This window comes from Xyrauchen texanus, chromosome 27 (assembly GCF_025860055.1).
Source record: "Xyrauchen texanus isolate HMW12.3.18 chromosome 27, RBS_HiC_50CHRs, whole genome shotgun sequence".
NCBI lineage: Eukaryota > Metazoa > Chordata > Actinopteri > Cypriniformes > Catostomidae > Xyrauchen > Xyrauchen texanus.
Genome location: NC_068302.1, coordinates 14,556,710 through 14,571,148, shown reverse-complemented (window position 1 = coordinate 14,571,148; position 14,439 = coordinate 14,556,710). Strand labels below are relative to the sequence as shown.

Sequence of the window (14,439 nt, the reverse complement as noted above, 5' to 3'; positions counted from 1 at the left end):
CCCTTTTTGATTTGTAAATAGAAGCCCATTAGAAACATGCCAAAAAACTATTTCACCAAAAAAGAAATCTAATAATCGATGTTCACAAGTTGTGAAATTGTAAATAATACCAAGTATTATTATATTTTTATCAAATAGTTTTTCATGCTTTCAGGAGTGTTGGTTATTCATGTTTTTGAGATGTTATAGACATTAGACATCAGAAATTAGCATAAATACTGTATTTGTGATTTAAAGTAATGGTCAGCATCGTTTAATCACTGCCAACCATGTTAAAATAAAATTATACATTATAAATGTATATTCTGATTACCATTGTTGTCCCATGTCTGCCAAACACGTTGAGTGGTTCAAACATCATCTGAAACTTTTGACTGGATTTTAAGATACTTGCTCCCTAATTAGGAAATGACTTTACCTCCAGTGTGCTGTTTGTCTGCACTGGTCTGGGAACAGTTTGAAATGCACTTTATTTTCATCCTAACTCTGTATAAAGCCTCTGAAAGCAAAATTCTCCAGCTTTTGGATGCATCCATTGATCCTCAATGTGATAATGCACAGTGAATATAGGTTATTTTAAGAAAAATGAGCCTATAGTCCACGTACGTGGTCATTGTGTTTAACAACCTGCCATTTTGCGATAAATCAATTACATTTTTTAAATGGCATATCGGATGAAACTAGAGACTCTAAATTTTGGATTCAAACATGTTTTACTTTTAAAACTTAATGAGGTTTCTTACAAGATGTAGTTTTGTTGCTGTTTCTCCCAAAGAGAATCCCAGCTGAGTTCGGTGCCGTGTTGTTTGTCACATGACATGGTGCGTCGAATGTTTGACACTTTAATGACAGCCTAGAGTCTCTTGAACTGAGATCAATTGGTTTAAATGAAATTAAACTATGCATAGCCTATTGCAAAGCCAACCCATAATGTTCACGCATGTGGACGCGGGGTCTCAGGAGATTAAACAAACCATAACATTTGTTGTCTGATTGTGTTGTCTGACACTGATGTTATTATATAGGATGAATAAGACATTTTGCATACATTTATCGAATAACAATTCACAAAATGATCATCAGTTGTGTTTATTATCAAGCATTTTTGAAGGGGTCTAAATGTGTATTAAGGTTATACAGGTGATCAACAAATCAAATAATTACAGTCCCCTAGTGCTTTTTGTGTGAACATATTCACCCAAAATGTACAAACAGTGCCAAAACTAGGACAAAAAATAATAAATAGCCTTTGAGTTACTCTTCAGTACATGATCAACACAATGTTAAATCATATAAAATAGGATAAATATTCCATTAAAAACATTAAGTATTACAATAAATGCAATACTTCATCTGACAATCAAGCAGGCCTGAACTGTATTCTTGTGGTTTATGTGTACGTCTTTGTGTGCAGTGCCTTTCACCATTGGTCTGACAGTGGTGTGCCCTGAGCTTCAGACACAAACCAAAGTTAGCAAAGCTAACTGAGACCATTGTAACCTCCACAGTTTAACATAATATATAATATAATTGTTTGACATCTTGTGAATTACTTTTCATTATTTACCAAGTCAAATATTCAAAAGTTAAATAACTATAATCTTTTAAAATGATATGCTAGACTGTCATCCAATATTAAAAAGGCATAAAGCATATCAACATGACAGACTCAACATGATACTTCTTTAGTAAGAAAAAGCACACAATCAATAGGGGTGACTGATGTAATCCCCTTCGAGCTGTACTAGTCAAGCTAGTTGTTCCAGATTTGACCCCTTCTTGTTTTGATGCATTGTTCAACATATGAACAATTAATCCCTTCTTGTTATGGTGCTTATACTGTGGTTCAACATCTGAACAATTAGAAAGAGAAGCTTCCATGTTTACACATTTCCTGCCCAACATGGACAGATCATGTAGTCTGTAGGCTAACACACTGCAGCTAACTGGGACAGGCCTAAAAACAAACTATAATTTGAGGTTTACATCACATTGCCTCTGTACCATTATTGAGAGTGAAAGCCTGTGGTCAGGGGCTTTTGCTCTCTCTCCTATTTCTGCTTTTCTCTAATGTCAGACCACAATTAGAAGAACTGTGATTATGAAGTAAATGAATGCAATGGGCATGTTCCACCAGTAGATCACGTAACTATGTCAAGTGTGATTTTCCTTCGTTTTTTTGGTCACTGTACTACACTGCAGTGCAGCATAATTCAGTGTACAATTCTAAAATGTATGAATGTATTTATTTATTTAATTTGGACATTAGAAATATGATTCCTTGAAAACATCAATGGGTGCCCAATATAGGCCATATTCAGAGTCCCTGATAGTACACATATATCACCCAGACATCTATTTGATGTGTGTGTTTACATATGGAAGACATATTACACCTGGAAGACTTTGTGACATTCTTTTAGTACAGTCAATGGCCAGTGCATGCACATGCGGCGTGAACAGCCGAGGAGAGCGAGTCAATAAACTCTAGGCGGTGTGCGGCCATAGACTGTAAAAAAAGATGGCCGACGCCCCTTCGCTCTTTTCCATTGGTGAGAACTGAAGCCGCCAGTGTCCCGATATGGCGCTGACATCTTGGGACTTGAGTCTGCGCAGTTGCGATTTCGGGACCAGCCCTGCGCAGTAGTGAGCAGGAAGTAAAGCCGCGAAATCAAGGCCCCGCCCTCACTCTCGCTGAATCAATCGCAAGCACACGCCCCTGCACTTTTCTTAAGTGGCCTCTGTCTGCTCCGTTCCTCTCCAATTTTGATGTCTGCTGATTACAGTACCTCATTAAAATAAGGTAAATACAACTACTAACCACATAGTAATATGGGAGTCCTCCGAAGATTCCGAAAAAAGTCAACTGGTGCATCAGTGACTACTTCGCTCAGAGAACCTGTAAATCACAGCTGTCAATCGTGATGTCACAGCACCGTTTTTAAAGCATCAAATAACTAACTAAAAACAAACTTATTTTGAAAACAAACACTTGAAATTACATCAACGTGATAGAAACTACAGTAAATGACAGCAACTATCTTTGGAAAAAAGATATGTGAAGTGTAATTTAATTGTTTAGTTGATCTCACGTCCGTTGAATAACATGGGGAGGCGGGGTTTATGACCTATACTAGCTCCGGGGGGGGCTTGTGCTGACTTTTGAGGGCTTGTGCGGCACACTTGGTGTGCGGCCAAGACGAGCAACTGTGCTGATGACTTAAAGTCCCCATGAATTCAAAATTGACCATACTTACTTTGTTTGCCTAAATTGATCATTTTGTGGTGAACAATTCATCCATGCAAGTCAATCCACACAAAAAAATTTTTGGGCTTCATAATCTTTAATCAAAATCTGAAAATTCCCCGCCCCTCTGCATTGGAGGACCTTGCCTGATGATGTAGGTTTGACGGTTAAGGCGTCTCCTTAACATCCGTAACCACGCCCCTCCAACTGACAGTAGACAGGCTGCCTGTGTGTTTGTGAGCATTGAGAACGTGTGAAAGGAGAGATGGCGAGGAGGTGCATTTTTGGTTGTGACACTCACGGAACACTTTTTACCATTCGAACCCTCCGCATGTAACGGCTCAAACATGTAAGGTCTGATTCCCCCCGTGACGAAATGATCCTCCATGTGTTCCTGTTCTTCTTCATCTTCCTCCTCCTCCTGCTGCAGGAAGGGGACTGCTGGCGGTGTTTCAGGCGGCGAGTAATCCTCAACAACCGATTGTAAACTTGCGTTAAGATCTGCCTCCATTTCTGAATGAAACACCTACTTTTTTAGATCCAATCAGGTGCTAGTTGGAAAAAAAAAGCCACGCCCACTATTTTGCCTCATTTAGTATTCCGTTTCTCTCGGAAATACGTCACAACACTGGAGAAAAGTCGTTTGCAACTTCCGGTTCACGGGGACTTTAATTTGTATCACACATTTTGTGTACGGAGCGATTCGCAAAGCGGACACCAAAAATATACTTTGGCCTTTACACTGACACCTAGTGGCGTGGATGCAGCATCATTTAAATGCAAAAGTTAATGATGCCATTATAGAAATTCACTATTCACAGTCAGCCATGATTTATTTAAATTATGAGTAAAAGTGTCTAATAACAGGACTTAACAGGACTTGTGATTAAGTGAGTAGTGTTCGGCTGGCCATGTGATCATAACATGGCAGCCCCCATGAGGGGACCCTCCCCATGTAGTAATAAAACAGCTTTTATAAGGTTACTGAAATGAATGGGATCTTCATCTTATGTCAGTGGTCATGATTTTATGTTTCAAAATAACAATTCAGTCCTTTTGGAGTAAAACGTTTTTAATGAAGAAAAATGACTGAGTGCACCTTGTGAATCTTGTAATTTTATAAAAGCACCTAGATTAATTATAATCAATAATGTTAAATATAATGTATTATTTGATCTGTAAAGTTGTTTAAATCATAATTTTTAGTGCTTATTGGCATTACATCATCATGGCAAACAAAGCTGTACAATTGGCTATAACTTTACACAGAAAAGGTTAGTAAGTTATTTTAGCATACCAATCATGTTTGTGTTATGTTACACATATTTTTTTACATCTTGAAGCTATACTTTTGAAACAGTTAATATTTTAGTATTTAGGATTGGCCCCCATTCACTTCCATTGTAAGTCCCTCACTGAAACCCAGATTTATTTTTTTATTTTTTAAGAAAAGGAGGGGCAAGTCAAAATTATTTTTGTGGTAATCAATATTTTGCACAAATGCAAGTCAAATTGAGCTTAACTTGTATTAAACCCGGAATATTCCTTTAAACAGATATGTGCGCTATCTTGCCATGTTTGGTTTTTGACGCAAATGAAAACGAGGCTGTGAGGGATATATTTACAGTCTCTTAATTGCATGCACTGTATATAATTATGTATTAAGAACCTAGATCAAATCTGCCAGATCAAATATTAGGCCTAAGAAACGATTTAAACAGATTAGAGGCGGGTGCGCTTGTTTCTCCACCCAGTTTCGGAGCAAATGGGGGTTTTGACTGTTTTAACTGCCTCTCTGAACAGTCACTGGGCCGAGTCGTAGAGGAAGACAAACATACACGCGCTGAAACATGTGGCCAGAGATGAGAAACAACAACAGCTCTCTTCAAGAAGAACCGCAGGACCACAACCTCACACAGGTACAAGCAAACACAATCAATATTGCAATGCATTGCAACATATAAATGAATGCAAAATTCTTCTGCATGATACTGTTCCTTTGTTTAAATCATCCATGTATTTGCAGACTATATAAAGACCCTTTCTAGCTGAGAAAAATAAAGTAAAAAAAAAAAAAGGGTTTTGCTTTAGTTCAATACTAAAGGTAGAAGTTGACTTATGCAGTTTATCAGAATTACACATTTTTGTTTTTTTTGTCAGTTTGTTTGTTAAAAGTTTTTAGTACATTTAAGTGTTGGCTTTTGAAAGACAGAGAAATGTCTCCATATAAAGCTATTTTGAGGAGCAAGTATTGAGAAACTATAAATCTGCCTTGCTCCCTTTCTTCCATTTCCTGTCCTCCAGCATGTTTTGGAAACTTTCAGTCATGGCATACTTTCTTATCTTGGTTAAACAACTGTGCTTGGATGTGCCTCTCTCTCGCTTTTTTGTAACCTACTGAATTCATGTCAGCTGCTCTTTTTCTATTAAGCTGAACAAGGTTTGGTGAGACTTCTTAATCACATCTGATATATTTAAACAAAAACAAACTGGCTCAGTTGTCTTTCATACAGTAAAATTTAATTATGTGATTTATATTACAAAATACCCCACTTCTACAGTATAAGTCTTTTAGCATTTACATTGTTAGTGTTGGATAGGCTCCTTTTAAGGTGCTCTTAAGGATTTTTTGACCACTAAGGAAATGAAAAGTTTCAATATTTTATTCCTCATCAGAGCTATTTTGAATCTGACCTATGCAATTTGTTCCGTTTTAAAAACTATGCATTACAGTATGAAATATATCAGATTACATTTTTGTTCTCATAAGTTTACGTCATCTTTGAAGTTGCACACTTTCCCAGTGGACATTTTATAAATGTTAAAAAATGAGGCACATGTCCACAGACCCTGTTACAGATTTACTGTATCTCTCAACAGATCATTTCTCCAGTATCTTCGTGGCTTCCCTCCCACTCTGATAGAAATGGTAATTTTTTTAAGCTGCTTTAATTCACTCATGCTAATGATATGTTTACCTGCATGTCTTTACATCACCTTTGTTGTCTCTAAAGGCTCAATAACTACTCATCCACCCCCACTTGCCGAGACCCCTATTTACAGAGGGAATGGAATCATACCAGGTACAATCTTACTGTGACTCCCAATCTTTAAAATATGTTTCATATATTCTCTTTTTTAATAAACTGGATTTTTATATAAATAAATAATCTTAAATCCAAAAAGTCGACATGGCATCTAAATTGATCGGATGTAGAAAAGGAAGTCCCGCCTTACAGGTAAAAGAGCAAAACACCTTTTAGATACAGAAATCACCCTTCAGTCAACTCAAGAACATGCATGTGCATTAGCTGGACCGGCCTGAAAATTTGTGGGTGTTTTTATTATAATCTGATGTAAAGAAGCACAATTTATTATACCACTGTTGTCAGATTTAACTGCTGATTTGAAATATGTTCTTTAATCGTAATCTTGACAAACCGTTTAGGAGATTTCAGTCTTTCTCCATTTAAGTAGATAGGAGTTTATGGCGCTTGTATCTAAATAAAATAGCTGCCCAAGGTTTCCCAAGATGGCATCCAAGTGGACTGACTTGCTTTGAAAGAGACTTTGGTTACAGCCACTTCAAATCAACCACATTCAAATCAATTCACAAGTATAAAATTAAGTCCAGCTCTATGTTTTTTTTTCCTGGAGTGACTATTAGGGATGGACGATACCACTTATTTCTTTTCAATCCGATACCATAAATCGCCATCATCTCCTTCTTTGGAGCCAGCTCAGCGGCTCAAGTCGCTGCGTGCCACAGTTTTGCGAATGCAAAACTTATTGTGAGAGATCGCAAACTATTGTAATAGAATGCAAAACTTATTGTGAGAGATCGCTAAACTTATTGTGAGAGAATGCAAACTATTGTAATAGAATGCAAAACTTATTGCGAGGGAATGCAAACTATTGTGAGAGAATGCTAAACTTATTGCGAGGGAACGCAAACTATTGTGAGACTGCAAAACTTATTGCGAGGGAACGCAAACTATTGTGAGAGACTGCAAAACTTATTGCGAGGGACCGCAAACTATTGTGAGAGAATGCAAAACTTATTGAGAGGGAACGCAAACTGTTGTGAGAGATTGCTAAACTTATTGCGAGGGAACGCAAACTATTGCGAGAGAATGCAAAACTTATTGCGAGGGAACGCAAACTGTTGTGAGAGACTGCAAAACTTATTGCGAGGGAACGCAAACTATTGTGAGAGACTGCTAAACTTATTGCGAGGGAATGCAAACTATTGTGAGAGACTGCAAAACTTATTGCGAGGGTTCAAAAGCTATTGCAAGGGAATGCAAACTATTGTGAGAGACTGCAAAACTTATTGCGAGGGTACAAAAGCTATTGCAAGGGAATGCAAACTATTGTGAGAGACTGCAAAACTTATTGCGAGGGTACAAAAGCTATTGCAAGGGAATGCAAACTATTGTGAGAGAATGCAAAACTTATTGCGAGGGAACGCAAACTATTGTGAGAGACTGCAAAACTTATTGCGAGGGAATGCAAACTATTGTGAGAGAATGCAAAACTTATTGCGAGGGAACGCAAAATATTGTGAGAGACTGCAAAACGTATTGCGATGGTACAAAAGCTATTGCTAGGGAATGCAAACTATTGTGAGAGACTGCAAAACTTATTGCGAGGGAACGCAAACTATTTTGAGAGACTGCTAAACTTATTGCGAGGGAACGCAAACTATTGTGAGAGACTGCTAAACTTATTGCGAGGGAACACAAACTATTGTGAGAGACTGCTAAACTTATTGTGAGGGAACGCAAACTATTGTGAGAGAATGCAAAACTTATTGCGAGGGAACGCAAACTATTGTGAGAGACTGCAAAACTTATTGCGAGGGAACGCAAACTATTGTGAGAGAATGCAAAACTTATTGTGAGGGTACAAAAGCTATTGCAAGGGAATGCAAACTATTGTGAGGGACTGCAAAACGTATTGCGAGGGAACGCAAACTATTGTGAGAGACTTCAAAACTTATTGCGAGGGAATGCAAACTATTGTGAGAGACTGCAAAACTTATTGCGAGGGAAGGCAAACTATTGTGAGAGACTGCAAAACTTATTGCGAGGGAACGCAAACTATTGTGAGAAACTGCTAAACTTATTGCGAGGGAATGCAAACTATTGTGAGAGACAGCAAAACTTATTGCGAGGGTACAAAAGCTATTGCAAGGGAATGCAAACTATTGTGAGAGACTGCAAAACTTATTGCGAGGGTACAAAAGCTATTGCAAGGGAATGCAAACTATTGTGAGAGACTGCTAAACTTATTGCGAGGGAACAAACTATTGTGAGAGACTGCTAAACTTATTGCAAGGGAATGCAAACTATTGTGAGAGACTGATAAACTTATTGCGAGGGTACAAAAGCTATTGCAAGGGAATGCAAACTATTGTGAGAGACTGCTAAACTTATTGTGAGGGAATGCAAACTATTGTGAGAGAATGCAAAACTTATTGCAAGGGAACGCAAACTATTGTGAGAGACTGCAAAACTTATTGTGAGGGAACGCAAACTATTGTGAGAGAATGCAAAACTTATTGCGAGGGAACGCAAACTATTGTGAGAGACTGCAAAACTTATTGCGAGGGAACGCAAACTATTGTGAGAAACTGCTAAACTTATTGCGAGGGAATGCAAACTATTGTGAGAGACAGCAAAACTTATTGCGAGGGTACAAAAGCTATTGCAAGGGAATGCAAACTATTGTGAGAGACTGCAAAACTTATTGCGAGGGAACAAACTATTGTGAGAGACTGCTAAACTTATTGCGAGGGAACGCAAACTATTGTGAGAGACTGCTAAACTTATTGCGAGGGTACAAAAGCTATTGCAAGGGAATGCAAACTATTGTGAGAGACTGCTAAACTTATTGTGAGGGAATGCAAACTATTGTGAGAGAATGCAAAACTTATTGCAAGGGAACGCAAACTATTGTGAGAGACTGCAAAACTTATTGTGAGGGAACGCAAACTATTGTGAGAGAATGCAAAACTTATTGCGAGGGAACGCAAACTATTGTGAGTGAATGCAAAACTTATTGCGAGGGAACGCAAACTATTGTGAGAGAACACAAAACTTATTGTGATGGAACAAAAATGTAATACGAGGAAATGCAAACTATTGTAAGAAAATGCAAAACTTATTGCGAGGGAACGCAAACTATTGTGAGAAACTGCTAAACTTATTGCGAGGGAATGCAAACTATTGTGAGAGACAGCAAAACTTATTGCGAGGGTACAAAAGCTATTGCAAGGGAATGCAAACTATTGTGAGAGACTGCAAAACTTATTGCGAGGGAACAAACTATTGTGAGAGACTGCTAAACTTATTGCAAGGGAATGCAAACTATTGTGAGAGACTGCTAAACTTATTGCGAGGGTACAAAAGCTATTGCAAGGGAATGCAAACTATTGTGAGAGACTGCTAAACTTATTGTGAGGGAATGCAAACTATTGTGAGAGAATGCAAAACTTATTGCAAGGGAACGCAAACTATTGTGAGAGACTGCAAAACTTATTGTGAGGGAACGCAAACTATTGTGAGAGAATGCAAAACTTATTGCGAGGGAACGCAAACTATTGTGAGTGAATGCAAAACTTATTGCGAGGGAACGCAAACTATTGTGAGAGAACACAAAACTTATTGTGATGGAACAAAAATGTAATACGAGGAAATGCAAACTATTGTAAGAAAATGCTAAACTTATTGCGAGGGAACGCAAGCTATTGTGAGGGCATGCAAAACATATTGTAAGTGTACGCAAAAATATTGCGAGGGAACGCAAAGCTATTTCAGAAAACAAATCCCCTTCCTGTCCTCTAAGAGGCTCTGTAACATAACACCTGCCAGACAGTGTGGCTCTTGCACTATTTGCTTTTTGTTACTGTTTACACTTAGTGTAAATGTAAAACTTTTAGTGTAAATACAACACTTATTGTATGTAGCATCTACCTTTTTTTCTTGCTTAATATCCTGTTTATTTTGGATAATGGAATTTAAATGAATTGCTTATGTCGTTTAATGTTGGCTTTAATGTAGACTTCATGCTGTTCAGAAAGATATGTTTGTTTGCTGACTGCTTGTTTGTCACTGGTTTGACTGATTTGACTTGTCCTTCCTCTTTAATGCTGTCTTCCTCTCACTCTTTCAATGCCTCTGTCCCCAACTCTCATGAGTCCTACTCTGTGCATCATCTATTCATCTCCAAGTTTGAGATTTATGCATGTTTTATATACTTTATAATTTTCTGATGATCCCTTCTCTCAATTGTCAGTCTGATGAAACTCCCCTTTGCTCTGTCTGGAGGGTTTGTTCACCATGTTTTGTGTGACTCTCAAATGGCTTACGCTTCCTAAACATGTCCTGTCAAAACAAAAGCTTTTGACATCTGATTTATTTTTGACCTCTCCACTCTTTTTTTTATTAATAAATACCTTTCTGTTGTTGACATTTTTATGTTTCTGTGTTCTGAGCGGAAATCAAGCGTGAAATTAATCATTTGATTTCACAACTCGTATGCCCTATTCCCTGGAAGATATGACAAGTGTTGTTTATTAATATCAGTCACAATGAACTCCTAAGAAACACCATGTTTATACTCCACATTTCTGGAGAGATCTGATTATACTGGTCAGTGGTCTATGTGCTAAGAGTGCGTTTGACAGGGAGACAATGCAACATTCAATTTAATAGTCTACGCATTTGACCTTTGCTCTTTCTTTTATGTAATCAAATTTGTTTGTTATCATTCATTGACTCTTGTTGTACATATGTACAATGTATAAACTTAATATACTAGAAAATTGCACAGTCTTTAAAAGATTCCCTGTCCAAAAGGGTTTCTCAACCTGGGGTAGTCCAGAAATCTCTGGCATTTGCCTGGGCCTCTTTATTTCAAAGGGTTAGGTAAGGGTAAAATAATAATAATATTATTTCTGTTATAAAATAATTAATTATTAAAAGTAATTATTCCTGAGGTTCACTTTCATGTGCTTGTGGCTTTGTTACTTATGTTAAGCTGTGCATATAAAGCACTCTCTGCATTAGTCGTTTTCTCTATTGAATCAGAATTTCTCTCTTGTATCTCTTCTTTGTTTTTAAACAAATACTTGAAAGAAAATATGTGACCGTTATCATCCATTCGTGTAAATTCAGTTATTGTTATTGTGTTAACTAAAAGCTGTGAGTTGTTTGAAAAAGGAGAGAGACAGTCAGGGTTTGAATAAAAGAAACATGTCCTCTAGGTAATGCATGAATGCAGCGTGCAACAGCATGTGGGTGAGAAAGCGTTAACACTGAAAGCGTCAAAACTCTCTAGATTGAACAGAGAAGCTTGGATAGTTTCTTTTTTTTCCAGCCTCTTCGCTAACATGCCCAAACTGGTTTCCATGTCTTCACTGGAATTTGCCTTCTCCATGTGCCATGTTTCCCTCTTACCATTACAATCTCAGCACTGCTGTCCCTTCAAAACCAGCCTTTTATACAAGTTGACATTTAATCCCACACCTCTCCATAAACACATTATAGCTTTGGGTCAGTCTCCTTGATGAAAAGCATTCATAGAAGCCAAACTGATCTCCCTCATTTAGTCGTGTAGGTTGAAGCCCATGACCTTTTATAGCTCGTAGGCCTTGTATGTGCCAAATAGTAAGGGTTTCATAATTTTGTCCTCATGAGGTCACCTAAGTGGCCCAGTTAAATTTTAAGTGGAAAAGTATGTCTTTTGATCCTATAATACTTTACTCCACCTCAGATGAATCCAACATGACGAAACTGTGGCACTTCATATGTCGGTCTAAGTCTGCATTGGGAAAATATAACAAGACAGTGTAACATGTTTATATGTGTGTTTGCTTTTGTTCACAGGTGCAATAGCTGCAGCAGTATTCATAGGCTTTCTATTAGCCCTATATGCAGTTCTTTGGAAATGCATGGGTACACAACCTAAAAGGTATCAACTGTTTTTCTTTATACAGGGCTATTTTTTGAGTCTGATTTAAAATATATATATATATATATATAATTATATTTCTTTGTCTGTCTTATATATGTACTTAATATAAATATACTTTTAAAATATTGTATATAGTTTAATATTTATGCTTTGTCCTATTCTCTGTCTGTGTTAGGAGGAAAAAAAGAACAAGTTTGAAAGTTCGTGAACAGAGGTCTTTTAAGTGTTGACCTCAGGTAAGGAAGTCTTCCTGGCCAGCAGAGTCTTAAACTGATTTAGGTCAGAAATTCACCTGCAGTGTATTAGCACACTTACACACCGTGTTTGATCTTATTACGTACACTGGTTTAAGTAACGGACCATTTCATGGATAATGGACCAGGATGCCTCTTCTATAGAGTTCTACATAATCATCAGAAAATCTAAAAAGTCATCCATCAGGTTCTTTGTCTGTCTGCTTAGCTGATCAGCACATATTGTCCATGTTTTGCAATGGTCATGGATGAAGTGGGAATAAAGGAATCTTTGCAAATATTCAGTGTATATAAAGGAAACAACAAACCAAAAGATATGCTCTTGTGGTATGTATGGTTAGATTACTTGCTTATGGTGTATTAAGGATGCATAAAAATAGCAAAAAGCTTAATGTCCACTAGATGGCAGAGGGATCTATATTCTTTCCTTGGTGAAACATGATCGCCCAAGATGTCCAGTCTAGTCTTTGTAGGCTTATGTCTTTATATTGTTTAAAATATGGGGACATTTATTTTATCATTGTTAGCTATGCTAATGAATGTATGACCTTTATCATAAATTCTATGAGACTTGGCCCTTGTTGTTTTCCAAACATCCCCTTTGACCATAGTGAACTCTGCACCAGTGAGGTGAGTGAGTTCTTGCGTGCAATTTCCTATACTCAGCAGTATTGACAACAGAGCAGCAGAAGTCTGGGTTAAAGTTTCAATGTCTTTGTCTACGTGTGAATGAATGTGAGATAGGGTGTTGCAGATTGCTGGTTTCTATTGCAGGTGGGGTTTTTTGGCCTACTGTACTTTCTGTGCAACTTTTGATTTGAATGTTAAAGGAATAGTTCACCCATTCTGTCTTTCAACATTTACCAAGACTGTATGACTTTCTTTCTTGTGTAGAACACAAAAGGAGATGCTGGGCTGAACGTTAGCCACAGTCCCCATTCACTTTCATTGTTTGGAAAGATGCAATGAAAATCAATGGTGACTGATGCTAACATTCTGCTTAAGATCTCCTTTTGTGTTCCACAGAAGCAAGAATGTCAAGTTTGGAACAACATGAGGTTGATGTCAATATTTTAGGTGAACTTTCTCTTTATATATTAAATTCCTTTTTGTCACTGTATACTTTTTCGTTTTCATGGCACAAATGTTTGATATGTTATGAATTGTAGCATGCTACTATCAATGACGGCAAATGTGAACGGTGACTTTGTCACATTGTACAAGCACAACAGTTGTTTTAATGGTAGATTTATCAATTTTTGTAGCTTTAAAACTTGCTAGATAATTTTATATTCATGTGAGGTCATAATAAGTGTACTTAATAGTACTGTTTATTTCATCCTCATAATTGTCTGCATAAGAAATAAAAGAACATTTCACTTAAAGTGTCCTTTGCCAATTTGTACATTGCTTGAATGTATTGCAGTTCTGCTGATAAATTGTTTACTCCAATAAATATATAGCTTGCTTTTCACATAGTATTAACATTATTGCCTTAAAAATGGGATTGCTTACACATGTACAGTAATTTCATTGGTAACTTTTTACAGACTGAAGATGAATTTCCGCCTTAATATACCAGTGTAAATCTTGCAAAACGTTTTTTTCAATGTTTCAATTATTTAATGTATTTTATTTCACTATACTTTGTCTTGTAATACCCTACTATTTATTTAGTTAGTTATTTTTTAAGTTAACTGTTGCAGTGATGTTTCAAATACAGCTGCTGAGGGAGTGACAGTAAATTTGGCATCTTTTCTCTCTTCTGACACTTCTCGCAAAAGGGCGTATATGAACACCCGAATATATGCACCCACTTCTGGAAGTGTGAAAAGGGTCCATAAACTATTTGTAAAAGTAGTAACAAACTACAATACTTCAGGTAATAGGTGAACCCAGAAGTCTAATTCTGCATTGTTTCCCTCTAGATTTTCCTATGGGTTTTTATAATGGGGTTTT

The 14,439-nt window shown here is 37.1% G+C and overlaps 1 protein-coding gene across 1 annotated transcript; it reads left to right on the top strand.

The window, feature by feature from the left end:
• Nucleotides 1–5,037: 5,037 nt before the first annotated feature.
• Nucleotides 5,038–14,436, top strand: sb:cb288 (uncharacterized). The gene is made up of 5 exons (XM_052094484.1): nt 5,038–5,166; nt 6,128–6,176; nt 6,262–6,330; nt 12,139–12,223; nt 12,402–14,436. The coding sequence occupies exons 1-5, from the start codon at nt 5,098–5,100 to the stop codon at nt 12,454–12,456; spliced, it is 327 nt and encodes a 108-aa protein (XP_051950444.1). The 5' UTR covers nt 5,038–5,097; the 3' UTR covers nt 12,457–14,436.
• Nucleotides 14,437–14,439: the final 3 nt, after the last annotated feature.